This window comes from Dipodomys ordii, unplaced genomic scaffold, assembly GCF_000151885.1.
Source record: "Dipodomys ordii isolate 6190 unplaced genomic scaffold, Dord_2.0 Scaffold3, whole genome shotgun sequence".
Taxonomy (NCBI): Eukaryota; Metazoa; Chordata; class Mammalia; order Rodentia; family Heteromyidae; genus Dipodomys; species Dipodomys ordii.
In genome coordinates, this window is record NW_012267219.1 from 19,951,229 (window position 1) to 19,973,829 (window position 22,601).

At 33.7% G+C, this 22,601-nt stretch overlaps 1 protein-coding gene across 1 annotated transcript in view; it reads left to right on the top strand.

Moving 5' to 3' along the window:
- Positions 1-14,622, top strand: part of Mettl25 (methyltransferase like 25) — a 50,518-nt gene extending 35,896 nt beyond the window's left edge. Inside the window, exons 7-12 of the mRNA XM_013023226.1 lie at positions 4-33; positions 5,584-5,657; positions 8,486-8,579; positions 12,205-12,279; positions 12,819-12,890; positions 14,405-14,622. Coding sequence (XP_012878680.1) covers positions 4-33; positions 5,584-5,657; positions 8,486-8,579; positions 12,205-12,279; positions 12,819-12,890; positions 14,405-14,497 — 438 coding nt within the window. The 3' untranslated portion in view covers positions 14,498-14,622. The remainder of the gene's footprint in view (positions 1-3; positions 34-5,583; positions 5,658-8,485; positions 8,580-12,204; positions 12,280-12,818; positions 12,891-14,404) is intronic.
- The last annotated feature ends 7,979 nt before the right edge of the window (positions 14,623-22,601 follow it).

Consider the following 22,601-nt stretch of genomic DNA (forward strand, 5'->3'; position numbering starts at 1 on the left):
CAGGCATTGGAGCGGGTTGCAGTTGGCCAAGGGGTGAGTGAGAATGTTTCCTTTAATCCTGCTAATGAACATGACAGTTTTCTCTCAAGCACTCTTCAACTTGACCTACTAATGAACTTAAAGCCTGATGGATTTTAATAAATATCACCTCTTCTTGTCATCACTGCATAATCAAATCTATACATGGCCTTTAAAAGTGAACATTCACAAATGTAAATTGAGCTTTTAAGAGAGTTTCCACATTATGCTCTTATAGTAACTTTTCATTTCTTCATATTATATTAAACAGACTATAAATATTTCTAAAATATGTTGTTGCTGGCTATCAGGCTTTTATGGTTTTAGTTCAAACAAAGATAAACAAAGTACAACATTCAGTATATTATTTAACTAATCTAAAACATATTTCAGTTGGTTGTTTGATAACTTTTTATATTGGCTCATTAGTCATTTGTTGCAATAGCAAATGAACTTGAAAGTGCAAACAGAAGTTTAATGTATTCCCATAGTGTCTATGTAATATTTACTATATTAAGTGGGATATAAATAGATATTTATAAAATTTATTTATCTTCCACCTTTAGTTAAGAAAATCTTTAGCATTTCTTCCCATTGCTCTCAGTACTAGAGCCTCAGGTATGGTTGCGCTCAACTACTTGAGCTAAGCACTCCATCTTTTTGTTTTTGTTGTGATTTTGAGATAGGACATTGTTTAATTTTTCCCTGGACTAGCCTCTGACTTCATTCTGTCTCTCCCTAGGAATAGCTGGGATTATTAGCCTGTACTTCCACAGCAGACCAAGACTTTCCAAAAGCTTTTTTAAAGCTTTTCAAAAGATTATTCTTGTTAAATCTAATTTTAGAAAACTCTTTCACTTCTTTTCAAGAAACATTAATAATGTCACTTCAAAGTCAGCCCTAGTGGCTCACACCTGTAATCTCAACTACTTAGAAGGCAGAGACTATAAAGATTACAGAACACAACTGGAACAACAACAAAAAAAAAAAGTTAGCAAGATTGCCATGTAAACAATAAGCCCAGCATGGTAATATGTTCATATTGTCCTCAGGTGTGTAGATAGAAGGATTACAGTTTCAAGGTATTCCCTGATTCAAAGCAACAACTAGAGACCCTAACTGAAGTGTTACTAAGGCAAAAGTATACTATATCTGTTGCTCAAGTTGTATAGCACTGGCTTAAAAAGCACAAGACGCTTAGTTCAAAACTAAGAACTACCAAAATGTAAATAATAATGCTCATTTGAATTTAAAATATAACTTAACAATAATAGAGGCCAGGTGCTGATGGCTCATGCCTATAATTTTAGGTACTTAGGAGGCTGAAATCTGAGGATCAAGGTTCCAAGCCAGCCCATACAGGAAAGTCCAAGAGATTTCTATCGCCAATGAACCATTGAAAAACTGAAAGTGGAGCTATGGCTCAAAATGGTGTAGAGCATTAGCCTTGAGCAAAAAAGCTCAGAGACAGCTCCCCACCCCTGTGTGCACACTCCAGGACCAATTACAATAATAATAATAATAATAGCATTAATAAGTGCCATTTAAGACCAAGAACATTCATATGTTCTTTAGATGTTGTTGATATTTAATGTGTGAATTATGCCTGTAAAAAAATTGGTAAGAGATGATATGCTTGAAGGTATTAAAATTTTATTGTGTAAGGGGGAGCACTTCATTTTCAGACTGCTATGGTCCATTATAGCTCCATCCTATTCCAGTGTCCATCATATTCTGGTGGTCTTTTCTATCTCCACCATATTATAATCTAAAGACTTTAGATAGATGTCATAATTTTTCTATAGATTCATTTATTGGTCTGTTAAATAGGAAAAGTGGCAGTAATAATAAGAACACTACCTTGCTTATAGCTATCTTATTACAGTGAAATGGATAAAACAACAAAATGCTTAAAACAATATCCTGTGTCACTTTACTACAAATAATTAATTATCATGACCGTGAAACTAATAATTAGGTCTTTTACACAGTTTACCAAACTACTGGTCAAATTCTTCTCATCAAGTAAGGTTTAAAAAAAAGACAGTCCTTTGACCTATTTACATTTGTTATCCCCTGACAAACGTGAAGTAGAAGTAAGGTAGCAAATACCATAGGTTGAGTCTCTCTACTGGAGTTCATACTGATAAGTATACTATACATACTATACTGTACTATACTATGATATATATGTCACCTAGTAGTTCCCTAGGCATCTGAGAAAAGAAAGCTCTCTATGTAATAGAGCTTTTATTTCCACACTGGTGGTATGGTGGGTCTTAATTTTGAAAGTGTTTGTTCATGCTTCTAAACCAGTCTAGTAAATTGAATTTTGTTCTAAATTTTCATGGAATGTGATCCACAAAAGTGTTGGTTATATTCACTTAATTAATTGCAGAGCCCTGACTTCCAGCTTAGTGCCCTTTCTGTTTGACCTGTAAAATGCATTCATAATACATATGCTTTAAGGATGTAAACTTCCTGTTTCCTCCTTTTTTCTGATGCATTAGAATTAGAATTGTTAAAGCATTTATCACTTGTGAGAGAAGGAAATTAAAGTGAGCCACATCTAGTGTATTGTAGTCCCACAGACAGCTTAAGAAATTTTGACTCCCTCCCACTTACACCCATCTGTATTTACCAGGATGGATAATCCTAGTTATTCCAAGAATGTGCATTTGAAGGCATTTCCTAAACTCTCTTCCATTTCTATTATGGAACAGCTGTAGACCTCTTATTAACTCAGGGTAATGGGAATGATTTATTCTGTCCTGTTTGCATTTCTTTATGCATTCCATTTGTATATGCTCTCTCACTAAAAAAATGATTTGTTTTTTTGTTGTCAACCTACACTTTTAATAAGAGTATATACATTTATTTATAAATTATCTCAACACCATTTCATGTAATTTTCTTAAAAGCATGAGAAAGTTTTAGCTATTTCAGGAGTTTGATATAAAAGTTTCCTTCTACTAGAGTTAATCCAAGAAAAGTTGTAAGAACTGTAACCAATTTATGGTGCTATTCATTCAATAGTAGATTTACCAAAATGCCCTGCATTTCAATAAAATAAGATTAGATGTTAATATCTAAAAGGGGATTTTAGCATTTTGTGAGAGAAGAGATTTTTTTCAAGGAACTGAGAGTTACATGACAGGGATTTTTGTGTTATGAAAACATGTTAGTGAGGTGGGAAAATGAAAATCAAAAATATATCTGGAGATAGATTTTAAAAGAAATATTTTGTCATTGTTTTGGCAGAAGGAAACTTTTCTAATTAATGGCTTTTGTCTCTATTTGTGTTTAGAAAGAGTTTTGTTTTGTCGGTCGTGGGGCCTGAACTGTGGGCCTGGGCACTGTCCCTCAGGTCTTCAGCTTCAGGTGAGCACTCTATCACTTGAGCCACAGTGCCACTTCCATGTTTTTCTGTTTATGTGGTGCTGAGGTGCAGGCTAGGCAAGCTTTCTACCACTGAGCCACCTTCCCAGGCCCCTTAGAAAGAGTTTTTAATGTAGGAATTGTGCCTGTCTGCAATTATTCATTTATTTGCTTGTAAACACTCAAATATGTATGAATCTACCTCCAATAAGTGATTTTAGCACTATAGTAGTTGTGGTTGCTCCACTAAAGTGCTTTTTAAAAATATTTTATTAGAATATATTAGTTATAAGAGATAGATTGCTTACGATACTTTCTAACATGAATATAATATATACAAATCCAATTCACCCCCTCTGTCATTTCCCTTATCTCCCTCTTCTTAAAAGGGTTTCAGGCCAGATATCAATGGATCACACATGTAACCCTAGCTAACTCAAGTGGTTGAAATCTGAGGATTGTGGCTCAAAACCAGCCTGGGCAAAAAAGTTCATAGGACTCTTATCCCCAGATAGCCACCAAAAAGCCAGAAGTGGATCTGCAGCTTAACACTAGCCTTGAGCCAAAAAAAAAAAAAAAATTCAGTAGGTTTCATTGTTTTACCTCTATACATGTATATAAAGTTCTTCAATCATATTCACCTCCTCCCTTTGTCATTTTCCCTCCTGTGGTACTTATCTCCAACAGATTCTTATGTCCCAGTTCAGGATATATATACCTAAAGAAAGGTTAAGGTACCTACACAAACATGTTTATAACAACACTATCCACAATAGTTGAAATATAGAATCAGCGCAGATCCTCATGGATGAATAAAGAAAATCTTGTGCATATACACAATAGTGTTTTGTTTGATCATGAAAAAAATAAAGTTATAATGTTTGCAGGAAAAGGACAAAACTAGAGATCAACGTTATTAAGGTGAAATAAACCAAACTTGAACAAACTCCACATGTTCCCTTTTTTGTTTGTTTGTTTTCTTTTTTATTTATTGTGAAAATACTGTACAGAGGGGTTACAATTACATGGGCAAGATAATGGTACATTTCTTATCAAGCATTGTAGCCTCCTTCTTTGTTTCCCCTTCACATCCCTTCCCATCCCTCCACCCCCCTACCTAATCCTCCCTACCACATGTTCTCTTGTATGAAGAGTCTATTCCTTAAAAGTGAACAACAGAACTGTTTAACATACTTCAAAGTATTTTTTTCTTTGATAAATACCTCAATACTTTTTTCTTTTCTACCAGTCTTAGGGCTTGAAATCAGGACCTAGGCTCTGTCCCTGAGCCTCTCTGTGCTCAACATTAGCACTCTACCACCTGAAATACAGCACTATTTCTGCATTTATTGGAGATAAGAATCTTACCAACTTTCCTGACCAGGCTGGCTTTAAACGGGGATCCTTAGCCTCCTGAGTAGCTAGGATTACAGCTGTGAACCCCCAGGTGCCTGGCTCATAAATACTTCAGTACTTTTTAAGCCTCTGCTTTAAAATTATATTCATCCAGGTCTTTCTCTTCATCCTCTCTTACTTTCCTTTTAAAAACTTTTAAAATATGATAGAATATGTTCTCTTTCTTCCAAGAGTATTATCTTCAGTCTCCATGCCCTTAATAAAGTAAATATGCTATGATTTTCCACTCCATATATTTTTGAAATTCTCTCATTTAAATTTATGAATCCTACTTGGTATTATCTCCATTCCATCTACATTTAGACAGAGCCCCATTCACTTTTACATATATGCTCTTGGACTCAGTCTTCAGGCTGACTTGGCTGGCTGGTCTTAACATTTTTTTTTAATTTTATTTATTTTTTGTGTTTATGTGGTGCCAAGGAATCAAACCCAGGGCCTCATGCATGCTAGGCAAGCACTCTACCACCAAGCCACCTTCCTTGCCCTGGTCTTAACATTTTTTAATTGATAAACATTCCATTTGGGACTCTAGCTCATTCTTTATTATGATTTTTCGTTCTTATTCACTATTTTATGTTTTCCTCTGTTTTCTTATAGAATTACTTTCACAGTGAGAATTGGTTAATTTACAATACAAAAACTACAAGCTCTCTCTCTATATTTAACCACAAAGTCAGGTTTCTAATATCCACCACAGTACCAAGTCTCTAGTATTAAATTGATTTGTTTTAATTTTTTATGCTTCCATATGTCTGCATTTTTTTTCAGCTGCCTACTGAATCACTCTTCTACCGTGCTGTTCTCCAGGATATTATTAAAGATTGTTATGGCATCACCAAATGGTACGAGGACTATATTCTCACAAGAATAACTATGGTAGGGTAGGGGATGTAGCTCAATTGGTAGATGGGCTTTCCTAGTAGATGAGCCTTCCTAAGCTATCCAAGGTGCCTTGGTTTGATCTCTATCAGATATGCCATTTTTTAATTAAAAAATGAACTATGTTATGTTTGGGTTAATTTATTAGGGGTAACTATTTTTGGTCTATAAAAGCTTTTTATTTGGCATAATACAAGTAACAGAAATACATCTCACACAGTTTGTACATACTAGGCAAATACTCCATCACTGAGCTAAATCCCCCAGCCCCTCATCTCTTTCATAATAAGAACTGTTGTACAAACATAGAAGAAACATTTAACTTTTTTTCTGCTGTAATTAGGAGCTTCCAGTTACAGTTTAGCTTTAACTTTGTTTTGTTGAGTATAATGGAATGGGAAAAAGAAAATCTAAATTTTAACAGCTGTCTCACAAAACGGAAACTGACTGTTTAATCCATAATGTGATCAAGTTGAAATTATGTTACATGTTTTAAATTGGAGAGTAAGTTAAAGTTGTCATGGAGTTCCTGTGAGTAATCTTTTAAGCTTTTCATATGTAATATGTATTTTACCATGTGAAAGGCACAAAATAATTTATTAATATTTTGTAATGATAGAGAAACTGAATTTTGGTACCTTCTCTCCTGCATGTGCTTATTTTCATTATTTAGTTAGTATACATCCACTTCACCATTTCCTACAACTTCTTACAATAATGCTGTTTCTTTGGAAAGTACTATAAATAAACTGCGCTTGCTCTTACATTGTATTTTTGGAAAAGCGTGTGGGTGGTGTTGGTTTGACTTGAGTGGAATTTTAATTAGATACTGTGCATTCACTTTTATTAAGAAAGAATACAATTCCTCTTTAGCATGCTGACCATGCTTTATTCTAACAGAGGTCCCCCTATTTAATCTCTTCTTAAAATCCCATTAGTTACCTTTTGGAAGTCACACCACTTTACTAACTTGTTGAAGATGTATGATATCTTCTTTATACCCCAAATTAAAATATCCTTGCAGTAGCACTCAAGGCTATTTTTAACTTGTGAATAATATCCTTTCCAGTGTAATTCATCATCTCAGTCTTCATCCTGTGCACCCTGAGCAGCTGCCCCAACACTGTCTGGGCTTATTATTCCTTCCCATGCAGCTAATTTTACACCTTGTATTCTTCCCTGGAACTATTCTTTAACCAGGAATATTCTCTTCCCCATCTGCCACCAGCTAATCACTTGGCTACCTCACGCTTTTCACTAAAAATTTTTTCCATCAGGATCTTCAACAGTTAGCATCACTCCTTCCTAACATTTCCTATATGCTTTCTTGCCTCTATGCCAGCTCTTCATTGGCTCTTCTTACTGATATATTATCTGTTGTACTTGCTTGTTTTTGGTGCTCATCTTTCAATTCAGATATTATTTTGTTTTTGTTTTTTTTTTGTCTACATTGAGAGAACCAACTAATCTGGCTGTAGAGTATTCTTTAAAAACTTTAGAAAGAGGATAAAGCAGGTTTTTATTATTCTATAATTATGTTCTACATTTGTTTTCCAAAAGAGTGATAATTTTATAAAATATTATATGGGAGAAAATACGTTTTAATACATTGAATGCTTTCTGCATGATCCTCTTCTTTAAGGTTCCTAGTTACAAGTCAAGCAAACAAATCCATGAGATTCTTATCTCCAGATAACCAACAGAAAGCAAAAAGTTGAGACATGACTCAAGAAGTAGAGCCTCAGCCATGAACAGAATAGACAAGCAGTATCACAGGGATCTAAATTCAAACCAGTAGTAGGGGGAAAAAAGATACCCAGTGTTCATTTATAGTTTAAAGACTTAGTACTTTGGTAACAGCAAAAACAATGTCACCATTAAGAACATAAGCCTACTTAGGAACCTGAGACTGAGGCAGGATTGCCATTGGATGGCTAACTTCAGTGAGACAGCTCAGTCTCAGAACCAACAAAAACAGAAAAATGAGCTCTACTGCTAATCCCAGTTCCTACTTTCCCACTACATAACAAGTGTGGTCCTAATGCTTTAACATCTATTCACCGCTAATAAATCATATCCGTACATATCTAACAAATTGCATTAGGATTACATTTATTCTAAGAGAATTTTATTCATTATTTATTCATTATTTTTGTATATCAGGCAGGTCCTGATACTTTTGTGCTTCTGATTGTTACATTAGGCCTAAATTGCAGCAAAAAAGTATAATATGTGATAGTGTAAATGTATTATTTACAATGTAAACCATGTCATGATACTTTAGTTAAACTGAAATGAAAATTGGAGGCAAAATGGCTTCAAATCAGACCTAGTACCGCATATGGTACTTGATCAAGAGCTAGCTTTGAAGAGGTTCGCTTTTCAAAGTTGTTGAATTATTTTCACTGTTAACAGGTGTTGCCATGAAATGTGTACTATAATGTTAGTCAATAACCTAAATGTGTTTCATTACTCAATGGAAACTTTAAAAGACTTACTTGTTCCTTTTTAAATAAGGCTTTGTATATTCTAAACTCAATTTTTGTTCTCACTGTATTGTTTTTATAATGTTTTCATCCACTTTTATATATTGTAAGAATTCTCAGAAGCAGATCCTAAATACTTTGTAATGTCACTTATAACTGTATACAAAAGTATTACTACATTTCTTTGACATCTGAATCTCATGCTATGTAATTCAAAAGATAATTGAAAGTATTTCATGTCTAAATTAAAAACCATCTATAATATAAATTGGAGAAACTAAAAAATGTTCAATTTTGTTTTGCAGTGATCAGCATATTGGGAAAATTTATTCCAAATGTTCTTCCTTCCTGGATTATGTCAGAAAGTCTTTGAGGAAGCTTGGATTAGATGAATCCAAGGTCAGTGTGTGACTGTTATTTTTACAAAAGACAAGAATTTCTTGGGATAATATGTTGATCATAGTAAATAATTTACCCTCTACTTACTAGTAAGAGTCTAAATTAAAGTAAAACTAATTTTCCAAGCCAGACTGGTGTCTCACACTTGAAACCCTAGCTACTCAGGAGGCTGAGATCTGTGGATTGTGTTTTGAAGCTAGCCTGGTCAAGAAAATCTGTGAGACTTTTATCTCCATTAACTACCAAAAAGTTGAAAATTGACTTGTGGTTTAGCTCTAGCTTTGAGGGAAAAAATATACCATTCTCTTGATTTTTTTGTTCATCTTCCCTGTTAGTGTGATAGTTCTTTAATATGTACTTCCAAAGAAATTTCTGTGGGAAGTTTACTCTTAAAAATATGCTATTTGGGCTGGGAAGGTGACTCAGTGGTAGAGTGCTTGCCTTGCATGCATGAGGCCCTGGGTTCGATTCCTCAAGACCACATAAGCAAAAAAAAGCCAGAAGTGGTGCTGTGGCTCACCCAGAGTTCAGGCCCCACAACCGACAAATAAAAAAAGTGCTATTTCACAGATGAAAATTGGATTAAAATGCAAGACAACACTAAATAGGAATTTGAAATAAGCAAGAGAAAATTATTAATTTTTAATGCTTTATAGCTAAGGAAATATTTAAATACTAAATTCAAAATGCTTTTAAGCAGAAGAGCTCAGAAAAGCTATAATATCACAGAGTTCCAGACTAATAATTGAGAGCATATTATGTAATACAAAAGGTAAACTGAATATGTCTCAAAGGGAAAAATAAGAACTTTCAACAGGAGTCAAATGATTTAGTAACTGAAATATTAAATTGAACTTGGGTTACTGTGCTATATTTAATTAATCATATATTGAAAATGAATAAAATATGTGGATACAGAAGAATGAAATTATTTTCTTCATGGATTAAGTCTTATCAAGATTAAAGGATGTTATTATCTATAACATTAATTGCCCATTTAGTCCCCATTTACTTTGATGCTTAACACAGTTGGACTAGTCCTAGTTTCCTCTCCCCAGTGAAATAGTTACTAAAAAGCTTTTAGTTTAGGAAGGATTAAATGAGGTAACCTATAGTACCTCATTTTTCATTGTATTTTTTTGTTTTGTTTTTGTAGTAATAATAGGATTTGAGCTCAAGGCCTCACATTTGCTAAGCAGTTACTCTTGCATCAGAGCCAGACCTCCTGTAATCCTGCACTCAACAATCTCAGACTCCAAAGTTGCTAGTATTATAGGCATGAGCCACTGTTTCCAGATTATATAAAGCTCTTAACACAATGTATATTTTAGTAATTGCCAAACTAGATAATACAGCTTTTATTATTTCATCACTATGTTTTACTAATAACAATGCAATATGTGATTCTTACATTTTTATTTAGTTGCTAAAATAGTGACCCTCCTGCTCTTGTATAAATGAATGAGAATAGACACTGTGCTTTGCTTAAAATAAATATGCATTATGCTTTGTCAAAACTAAACAGTAAAAAGTCAGAAAGATTATTAGTTGTCTTTCTTTGTAGCTTTGTCTTACCAGGTTTAAGAGTAGCCTTATTAAATGTCCTTTAATACATTTATTAATATATAACTAGTAAAATATTAATATTGGTTTACATTTACTGAGCACTCACTAAGTGATATTATGCTAAAGACATCACAATATTATCTCATTTATTCTTCAACAAACATAACAATAGACAGTGTCTACTTGAAAGTCTCCATGTAACCCTTCCAACATGTTAAAAAAGGCCTGAATAGCTGCAGTTTGTTAACTGGACACAGGACTCAAAACAATAGCAACTGAGGTATTTCTTAACCATAGCTTTAGGTTCACAGCTCTAAGCCAAATTATTTTGCACTTTTAGAATTTTTTTCTCGTGACTTCAGTTATTCTTTGCTTTTGCGTTTATGCTTACAATCTTACAGAAAACCTTTGGGGTTTTTTGTTGTTTTATTTCTGGTTTTTCTCAAGGCTAGCCCTCTATCACTTGCGCCACAGTGCTATTTCTTGCTTTTTCTTATGTGGTACTGAGAAATCAAACGCAGGGTTTCATGCATGCTAGACAATCACTCTACCTCTAAGCCACATTCCCAGCCCATAAAAAACCTTTGTATAAAAATTTCAGTCATTTTCTCCATCCTAACTTTAGAAAAAATTATTTAATTCATATAATCTCTTTCAATTCTACTTTTATAGAGTTTCTCTTCCACACCACTTCATCAGCCTGGTTACCACATAAGGTTATACACTGTTTGTTCTAAGCATACTTACTTATTAGCAGTCATGATACAGAAAAGGGGTTGTTTGGCATTTTTTTTCTGGAGCTAGCAATCATCAGGCAAACAAGCCCAAAAGACAAAATCCATGTTTGCCAATAGACAAAATAAATGTACTTCTAATCTGATCCAATATATTCTTATGCAGAATTGTGATCTGAAAGGTACACATTTAATTCAAAGGTAGATGAAGTTTGGGAAAGATGAGATGGTACAAGAAGCTACATGAGTTCTTTACCAAAGGGGAATCTTTACTGAATGATTTTGCTGAGAGTAAGCCTTACCCTTTGTTGTTGCTCTTTTTGTACTTTCTAAATTTAGAAGTTTAGTTCAATAAGAAAAAGAAGACTGGTCTTGAAAAATATTTATTTAGACATTTGGTAGGAACACTGACAAATCCTTTCACATTTTTTACTTAATCTAGCCTTTCATTGATGTTGACATTATTTTGATATCAGTTACTTCTGGTCAGTTTCTGGTAAGCCCTTCATAAAGGCTTTCCACTTACAGAAACAACTTTTCATTTTGTATTCATATTTCATCAATTATGTAGTACTTACATTATCAAAATAATTTAACAAAAAAAAAATAAACCTAGAGCCAGACACAGTGTCACAAGCTTATAATCCTAACTTTTCATGAGGTTAAAATCTGGAAGACTGATTCAAAGCCAGCTCAGGCAGAAAATTCCATGAGACTCCTTCTCTAATTAGCCAGCAAAATGCTACACTGTAAGCATGGCTCAAGTGAGAGTGCCAGCAATGAGCAAGTAAGCTGAGTGAGACATTGAGAGTTCAAACCCCAGTACTGGTTAAAACTGGTTCAGTAGTCATAAATTTCAACTGGATAATAAAGAAATGTATATGAACTGGAAAGTGGACCTCTAAGTATGAGGGTGTATATGATATGAGTATCATTCTGAGACAATATGGAATGCTTGTTGATGGATTTGTTAAGTGGATATTATAAAAATTTATTATAAACTTGTGCTGTTACTGTGTTTCTGTTACTTTTGGCCTTTCTTTAGGATATGGTTTTAGATACCATGTTTTCAGTATTTTACCACTACTTGTTGAAATTAAACAATATTAAGGTATTAATGATTTATGATACAAATGAATAACCTATGATGTTGCAGCCAATTTAAATGAAATAATTCCATTATACTTACTTGCTTGGTAAATATACTTAAAGAGATCTCTTCAGACATCTAAGGTTCATTTTACAATAATTCCATATTTACTTTGATTTAGCAATATATTTGATACAGAAAATGTTAATTATTTGTTATTATTTTTATCTGGAAGCTGCCAGAGAAAATTATAATGGAGTACTATGAGAAATATAAGCCACGAGTGAATGAGCTAGAAGCATTTAATATGGTAAGCCTTAGATTTTAAACATATTAAATTGGATATTTTGCTAGAAAATCATTCTATTAAGTTTTGTTATAAGCCAACCAATCTCTCTTTTTTTTCTCTTTGTATGAAAGAATTGCTTTGGATTATTTCCTATTTCAGGACTATATTAGGTGTCAGTAATGTAATAAAGAGAACACATGTTAGATTCTCCTAACGTATGTTACAAATGTGTGGAAAGAAGTTTCAGTGGCTTTTGAACACATATTGGTCTCAATGCAGTTATTTCACAACATTCCTTTTAATGAATTTCATTCTTAGTATTTCTTTAAAAACTTTCTATCACATGTGATTGTTTGCTGGATTCAACCTCAAAGTTATTGAAAGGACATGTTTTTCCTTTTTTTATTTTAAAGAAATACTTTTGATCTGTTCAGTATTCCTTTTCTGAAGATGTTGAACTGGTAATAGAGATTTGACCTATGTAATTTTTCTGTAAACATAAATGTTAAGAAACTAAACAAATATCTTTTAAGTTGATCCTATGTTATTATTTCTTTTAGCTGAAAGTTGTTCTGGCCCCTTGTATAGAAACATTGATTCTTCTGGATAGACTTTGTTACCTGAAGGAGCAGGTAAATCCTGTTGTTTTTAAATGCGTAACAAAATATCTTTATTTTAGGAAATAATATGAGCTCCTACTCATAGCTGTGATAATATTGTTTTAGATAAAACTAATAAGATAATTTCCCTCAAATATTCTTTAAACATTCATTCTGTCTACTTTTTTAATAATATATAATTGTATGTGTAATAAATGGCTTCAGAAAAGCTGCCATAACAAAGTTTACGTACGTTTAATTGTGTGACAATTACTACAACTAGGTAGTGACACAACCACCATGACATATTTAATAGTCACAATAGAGATCATGCATAAAAATTACTGCGTACACATTTCATGTTACAAAACTTTTAATTGACTTTTTTAAAATTTTTGATCAGTCATGGGGCTTGAACTCTGGGCCTCAGCTCTGTCCCTCAGCAATTCAGCTCAAGACTAGCACTCTATCACTTGAGCCACAGTGTCACTTCCAGTTTTCTGGTGGTTTATTGGAGATAAGAGTTTCACGGCTTTTCCTGCCCAGGCTGGCTTTGAACTGTAATCCTCAGATCTCAGCCCCATGAGTAGCTAGAATTACAAGCATGAGCCACCAGCACCCAGACAAAACTTTTAATTGTCTTTTAATTCACTTGTAAGTTTTTGGACAAATAAATTCTTTAGTAGAGGAACTTCATACTAATCAGTGAAGATTATTTTCTGGGGTTTTTTTTTCACAACCTTAAATGTTTATCTCTGTAGAGTAACAAAAATTTACTCTCTTGGATTATTGTTGGGAAAATATTTTTTTGAAACTATGTTTTTAGACTCTGCTGACCTATAGTCAAAAACTATTGTGAACGCTTAACCCATTCTTAGACTCAGCTGTTATAATGTTTCTTGTATAGTCCTTTTATTTTAACAGTCTTATTTATCATGTGGATCTTTTCTTTTCAACAGGCATCTTTAAACAAATAGATTTTAACAAATGTGACTTTTAATTTGTTTTTACGAAAAAAGACATTGTGTTAAATTTAATTTAAATACTGATATACTTTCCTAAGTGGCCAGCTATCTCCAAATCACTAGAGCCTGACTCCCAAGTTGTTAGGTGACAGAATCAGTATGTATTTTGTCAGGTACTCATTTCTTTTTTTCAGAAGTTTCCATTGGCCCTCATACAAGCGTTAGGCAATGTAGTACCCATAAAGATTAACAGGTCCTAATGAAGTTACAGAAAGTACATAATTATTCAGTGTTAATATTTTACAGTATTGTATAAAAGTAACATGCTAGAAAAAGTTAAAATATATGATTATAAAGAAAACAATTTAAAGTAACTAATACTCACTTGCAATATTAACTATTAAATATATAGTATACTTTCTAAGGATGTTCTCAAATATATGTATATGTGCATATTATTAATAGTTTAACAAAATAATCACTTTAATACATAGTTTTATTTACAATTTTTAAATAAAAGAAGTAAATATTACTTAATGAGCAAAAATAATTGTATATCTGAACTACTAATTAATCTTGCAGGAAGACAGTTCCTGGTCTACAATTGTGAAGCTGTTTGATCCTGTGACATCTCCCAGATGTTATGCTGTCATTGCGCTGAAGAAGCAGCAATGATTTCAGTGGAAACAAGTTATTAGTTGTGTTTGTTTCCAGGACTTATTGCTGAGATTGCTTTACTAAACATTTATGTCCTATTATGTAAGTATTTTAAAATATTTGCTTTATATTTTAAATAATAATCAATAGAATAATAAAAAATCATACTATTTTTCCACTGTAAATGCATAAATTAATAAAGTTTGTTGTCATGAAATATTATAAAAGAGTTGACCAGCATTCATGTGTTAATGTCAGTAGTACTTTATAATCTGAGTTTTAATTCCTGTTCACATATGAAACTTTGATATTGGCTATGTATCACATTTCACTTCTGTTGGCTTAAAGCACATTAAAAGGTGCAAATGCAGTTATACGCAGACGTTGAGTAGTATTTGTACTTTTTCTATATTTTAGAAAGGCTTTTCATGTTTCCATAAGGGAAAAATTCTGATTCGATAGGAAGACATATTGAGAAACCAGGCCAGTTATAAAAAGTATCTAATGTAAAGTGTACACTATTTTAGTTGAAATTACATGAGGTTTTTTATTCCACTAAAGTAATATGCATTTTCTAAGTGAGAGATTCACTTTGAGAACTTATGGGGTTATTTATCTTACTAAAATCAAGTGATGGTATAGCACTTAAAGGAATTACCTTGTACTCTGTAAAAAGCTAGTCTGAGTAAAGTAAGACTGAAGGGGAGGAGACAGCATCTTGCCCAGTGTAGAATGAGTTCCTTTCATAGAAGAAAGCTTGAGGTTTCTAATGCATCTGGACGAGATGAGCAACTGGGATAAAGCTTCCTTGATGCTCAACTAGAAAACCTCTCTAAAATTCTCTAAGATTCTCTCTTACTTAAATTTATAGTCTCACTAGATGAGAATAATGGTTTTACTTTGAAGTGTCATAGTGAATTTGCAGCACTATGTGAGTTATCAGTTGAACTCATCACAAAACTCAGCACTTTACTAATTTTGTTTTATACAGACATAGATGAATATGAACACACACACACATGTGCCATCCAAACCTTCCCTTGCTAGAGAATCCTAAAGTAAGTCCCAAGCAGTTTGTTACTTGTCCTAGATGCTTTAGTATGTATTTCTAACAGCTAAGGAGTTTTTTATAATAAATCTATAGTTGTTCATACATAGTCTTGATTTGCCCCAAAAGTAATTTATGTCAGTTTGTTCAACTTAAACCTGATTAAATACAGGTTATTGTTATGTGCTTGATCTTTTGGCAACAATACTTGATAGTTGCTTCTTCTGTAACATCACATATGAAGTCATGTCATGCTAGACTGCCCCACATTTAGTGACACTGACATGGATCAGGGGCTGTCAGTTCTGAGAATCTGATTTATCTAGTTTAATCCCTCTTCAACCTCCTATTCATGGCTTTAGCAAGTAGTGGCAGAGATTGAAAATAGTAAAAATGAAAACACATACAATAAGTTGATTTGTGATTGGCTGAGAATTTTCCTTAGTTCCCATTTGTATTTTTTATTATTTTTTTGTCTTCCATTTCATTGTACAATTATTCTCTCATGTTGCTTGTTGTATGAGTAATTATCTGATGGGGGGAAAATCCTTCATTTTTTAAGAAGAGAGAAGTAAATTAGACCTGCTTCTCGTCCATGAGGAAATACTCCTTTTTATAAACTTATTAGCATAAATTTTATTGCACAAAAGGGTTGCATTGTGATATTTACCTATATTTATATCATGTAATTTCATCAAATGTGTTCCCTGTATTATTCTTTCTTAACTGTGTTCCTTTCGCAACTTTTTTATTCATTTTCAGTGGTTTCATTATGCTGTTTTCATACACACACACATACATTTCTTTCAGTCACCTTCTATCACATGACTGCTCCCCCACCAACAATCCAACTTCTTTACAATCTTGTCATTTTTTTAGGTCTACACTCCAATACACTGTTCAATACTGTAATCTCCTCAAGTGTCTCTTTAGCCATCTTTTTCCCAGCCACTATGACCAGGGATCCCTGTTCTCCTTATTGCTATGATTTCTTCCTAGTTTTCAGGACCCCAGAATAGCTCCATCTAAAATCCTGCCTATCAGCAAATCTCCACATCCAGTCAACCAGCGGTTCCTGGAAACTGAGCAGTCCACTAGCCAGTTGTTCTATGCGAACAGTGTTGCTCAGGCAGTAGATCTTGCGTTTGCCAGACAGGGCAGCACCAGTAACCATTTTCACTTCCTGAGATTTTGGCTACTTAAACTGCTCCTTCACGGATGTCAGACCCTCTTCTTTGACACTCGCAGCTCTCATGTCCATTTCCCATCCTGATGTAGCTATCTGATGTAGGAAGCAAAAGAATGTTTTGTTTTTTTCTCCAATGTCTTGGCACTTCAGAGTAGTCACTATCCCAAGGGTTTCTACTGTCATTAAGCTGGACTTGTTCTGAAACTACGTTTGCTGGTCTGTCACCAAGGCTGCCTTGCTTACCTTATGGTAGAAACTTCAGCCCTTTCCACCCTCATCTCCCATGAGCTGGATCAGCAAACTGTTTCCTTATTTATTGTAATGCCTTAGCATCTCAGAGTATTATTGGTAAAATGGAGTTTCATTTAGTATTCATTTTGAAAACATTTATTGAATGCTTACAGTATATCAATATGGAGTCCCCTGTTCTCAACAGGGTTCATAGGGTCTTGGCTGGCGTTCACAAGGTCTTGGCTTTAATCTCCCTCCCCCCTCCTTTTTATAACTACTTAAAGATAATGAAAAATAAATAAAGTTAGGCTCAGAATTGAATCAGGATGACAGGATTTTTTAAGATATATTTCTGAATAAACAAGAGGGAGTCACAGGTTTAATATCCCTTATTTGAAAGACCTGAGACCAGACATGTTTCAGATTTCAGACTTGTCCAGTACAATACCTTAAGGCTGAAACCCAAGTCAAAACATAAAATTTACTTGTTTCCTACACACCCTTTACCCAGCCTGAAAGTACCTTTTCTCCCCAATATTTCTAATGATGTGCATAAAACAAAGGTATGTTGTGTGGAATTTTACATGTGTGGCTTTATGTTAATGCATAGGTTTTCATTTTTAGAGTATGTGGTTATCAGATTTTCAGGTTACAGTTGCTTAGTCCAGAGTACCATAGTTTAGATTCATGTGTTTTAAGTTGTTTTGTGCTAATAGGCAAGTCACTCAACAATTCAGTATACCTCAGGTTTCTAATATGAAAAAAAAACCTAAGAATTCAATTTAAGTTGCTGATATGATTAATATGTTCTTTTTGTCTCCTCCAGAATTCATGTGTTAGAATCTTAATCCCCAAATAGCACAGTGTTGGCAGGTTGGGTCTTTTGAAAGATGTTTAGGTCATGAGGGGTCCAGTCTCCTGAATGGTTTTGTGCTACAATAAAAATAGGATTCTAGGGCTTTTTTCCTTCTGTTTTTCTCTATTAAAGGACACAGAAAGAACACTCATCCCAGTTGCCAATACTGTGATCTTGGACTGTCAAGCCTCCAGACCCAAGAGAGAATAAAATTGTGTTCTTTGTAAATTACCACATCATGAATACCATGATAGAGCTGCACAAAGTAAACTAAGATAGTTGTATGGAGGTTTAAGTGAATTAATGTTATTAAATTCTACCAATATTTCTTCAAAACACCTGTCAGAAAAAACAAGATTGCTTATTGGAACTCACCACTATGACAGAGAATGTTTCTGTTACAATCCTGTTGTCTCTGAAGGAAAAACTTGGGAGAATATTTATAGGATTTGGGTGTCGGGCTCAAATATAGAAGAAAGACAGTAATTGGAAAATGCATATGACATAATTGACTAATATATATATGTATATATATATATATATATGTAGCAATACATAGGTCTTGAAGCAAGTCCTCACAAATAAACTGTTGCATGATATGTGAGTTCTTTGCCAAGGTGAGATGATTGTCTAAGATAAGTTGATGTATAGGAATTTCCTGAGATAAACAATGAAGTTATTTATTGGTTTACAATCTTATCTTTCCTAGGCACAGTTTTCTTGTAGCAAACACATACATCATGTTGACACAGTTTGTTTTCAGTTCTTGGACCAAGGGACTCTGTCATGTTAATCCTGATGCTTCATGTTCTCAATGTGCAGCACATAGTAACTGGTAAATAATATATGGCCTTTAATGATTATGTTAGTTACATGTCCTAGAGGGATGGAAATAGGAACTTAACCATATTTTTAGTATTGATTTGGTAGGGGAAATATTTTCTAAATTCTAGTCAAACAACTTTCAAGAAAATTTTACATATTAAAAAATGAATCTGATTGGTTGATAGAAAACATTATCATATATACACTACCATATATACATGTAATTTTGCTTGGAATAATACATTTTCTTAAGATTTATATTTACTTCTAGGATAAATTTTGCTCCCTTCTTAGTTCTGACATTTCTAACTGTCTGCAGGTGTAGAAACTGACACAAAAAGATTGGTCTTTGACTTTTGGTTCCAGCCACTGCACATATGTATTATTTATCATTATCTTGTTTTAACATAGTTAACTAGGTCTTTTTATAAGTCATAATTCCATCCTTTCCTTTGTGGCTAAGAGCTTTACATTGACTGCTCTCTTTTTTTATTTTTTCCTTGCTTTCTATTTTTGATTTCTGTTTCTGCTTTCAATTTTGTATTCTTTGAAGTTTTCTTTTCAGAATTTAAGAGATACATTTTGTTTAACTCTCTTCTACCTCAGTTCATTGTTCTAAAGCCAGTTAGGAAGATTGGTGCAATCAATTCCTTTGTAAATTTATACAGCCTAGAGATGAGCTGTTATAACTGACAAAGATAGACAGGTATCTAACCTGAAATTCACTATTGATAATTCTGGCTTTGTAGTTAGCACTCAGGAGTTTAGGACAGAAAGAAGCACAGGAAATTCCTAAAATTACACTTTTGAAAAGAACACTACCACAAATCTTTCACTCTAACATCTAGTAGGTGGCACTGGGATGTCCTGTACAGATAACTGTCAGTCCAGATGGTCCTGGGCACAAGAGGTATGGGGCACATGGAATGTGGGGCCCACAATGGGGAGCCCAGCTTCTGTAGATGCAAGTGTGGTACTGTTTCTTGTTTGTCCCTCCCACCTCCAGGAAAAAGAAATGAGACAGAACACAGAAAGCAAATAATGAAATGGTAGATTTAAATCCACATTCCATTGCATGTAAACAACCTTTCAACTGAAAACTGAATATTGTGTCTGGCCCCAGTGACTCGTGTCTATAATCCTAGCTACTCAGGAGGCTGAGATCTAGAGGACTGAAGTTTAAAACCAGCATGGGCAAGGCAGGGTGGGGAATGCTTGGTACAATCCAACTCCAGAATAACAAGAGGCATGGCTCAAGTGCCAGGGCATTGGAAAAATAAATTCAACATGATACTGTTCAGAAGATCTCATCTCAAATATCAGATATAAAAAGTTTGGACCTGCAGGGCACTGGTGGCTCATACCTGTAATCCTAGCTACCCAGGAGGCTAAGATCTGAGGATTAGAGTTCAAAGCCATCCAGGGCAGGAATGTCCATGAGACTCTTATCTCCAATAAACTATTAGAAAAGAGGAAGTAGCACTGTGACTCAAGCAGTAGAGTGTTCTCCTTGAGCTGAAGAGCTGAGGGATATCTCCCAGGCCCAGAGTTCAAGTTCCACAACCAACAAAAGCAAAAGATTGGACTTTATAGAGAGATGTTTTACTGTTGGTCAAAGGTATTCTTAAAGAGAAATCTTTATAACAAAAAGGATAGGTTTCATTGTTCAGGAAGGTGAAAAAATTATAATTCATTTTTAGCAAGAGAATTTCAAAATAAATACAGCAAAACTTAACCCTCACAAGGAGAAGTAGGTAAGTTTTAGACATGTAAGGAATTCATGCTCACATCTCTCAGGTAGAAAAAGCATAAAAGCAAAAGTTATAAATATACATGATTTGAACAATAAAGAAATGAAACTGACTTAATAGAAAAGTGTAATAATATACTGACCCCAGAGTATGGAACACAAGTAGAACTTTTTTAAAAAATGAGTATATGTTGGGTGGTATTAGTAAATTTACTTTTGAAAAATTGGAATAATAAACTGCAGAGAGTATTTAAACTAAAATACATATTCAAAAGTTTTAAATCTTATATATCTAACTTTGAGTCATGTAAATCAAAATACTTTAAATCATTAGGAAAATTATGCAAAATACTGGGACAAGCAATAGTTACTATTTCTTAGCATTTTTATATAAATGTCATTTATTTAAAAAAGAAAAAGATTAATAGTCAATGAAAGAAAAAGACATCCAGAGAGAATGAACCATATACAAAAGTTGGCAAATAATAAAACTAATACAACTCTGATAAGAATAGATTTTAAAAAGCAACATTTATAAATAAATATTCAAATAACTAGTATCTGGAATGGAAAAGGTTCACTACAGAAGTTGGAAAGATAGAATATTAAGAACAACCTTTTGCTACTACATTTTTTAAATGACATGAAATCAAAATGTTTTTCGAAGAAACAAATCATTAATAACTACTTAGTTGACTCTAATCAACCCTTGGTTTACCTTCTTGTCAATAAAAGTAGTTGTAAACATTATGGTATAGCTTTTAATCTCTAACTTGTTAGCTATGTGATTAAGACTAAGCTAGACACTAAGCATTGGGAAGAAAGATGTAAAAACTAACACTTCCTAATCTAGAGGAGGTTAGTTATTGAAACATAAAGTAGGTATATGGAAGAGTGGAGATGATAGCTTAGTTTTTTAATACTACAATTTTGTGGGGGGGAAATCCAGAAAGCTACTGTATAAATACACAGTCCTTTACTAGGACCTACGTCCTAGAGCTTTTCATTCCTACTTTATCCTCGCTGTTAATTGTAGTTTTCCTTAGGTTGTTTTTATAAGTGCTCCGTAGAGTGCACATTCTCATGGAAGTGCGTTGTTTTAAGAAATAATCTGCTGTGTGAAATATGTGCTCTGGTTAACCTGTGACCAAAAGAACTCCACGCCCACAAGCTGCCCCAGAAGGTTTGTACTTGGCCAGGGATGCTACTGTCTGCATGTATGGGAATTTATTAGTTGATGTATTTGTCTCCATGGATTGCCTCATTAAGTTTGCAGATGTTCTGTCAGTGGAAGACCTTTTTTTAAATTGTTACTGTTTTTATTAGAATTTTCCAGTGTAACATTCAGCATGAGTGTTAACACATTTCAGCATAGAAAAAAGTAGCATGCACTTAAATCTCATGGGAGAAATGCCTTTAACTTGTACTAAACCAGTTATGATTGAACTTGCTGAATTTTAGAAAAATATGCAAATTCTAGCCTAAATTTTACCAGTTTGCTTTCCATTCAGTGGACATGGGATTTTGTGTCCCTCGGCTAATCATACTGAATTCAGTGCTTATGTATTCTTAGTTAACTGTTCTTATGGAGGGGAGGGGAGAGGAAGACTTCTATTATTGCTCTTCTAATGATAATATGAATGGTGTTTTTCTATGGAGCAAATCATACTCACATAATGTATTTCAAGGAGAGGTAAAATAATCTCAGATATCATTTGATTATAACAACAGATACTTCTGGTGGTCTGTCAGATTCAGCACATTTTTAATTTCACTAGACACTCTATTCCTATGCAAGTAAAACCACTGTAAATAAAGACACAGCAGACTTGCAATCATAAACCGTGGTACTTTCAGCTTACCTCAGAAAGTTAGATTTTAAAAGGCTAAAGATCTCTTTGAATATATAGGATAATGTTGGTTATTTTCTATGTGAACCAAAAGAATGGCTTTAAAGAGTTCATATTTACATTCACATTACTAAGTTGAAGAAGGTTCAGAAAGTTTAATAAGATATTGTTAAGAGTGGGTTTACTATACTGAAGAATTTTTTCAAACAATTTCAAGATCAACTTTTTCTGTAGAAGAGTGGAAAGATTTTGGGCCTGGGCGCTGTCCCTCAGCTCTTCAGCTCAAGGCTAGCGCTCTACCACTTGAGCCACAGCACCACTTCCAGCTTTTTCTGCTTATGTGGTGCTGAAGATTCGAACCCAGGGATACATG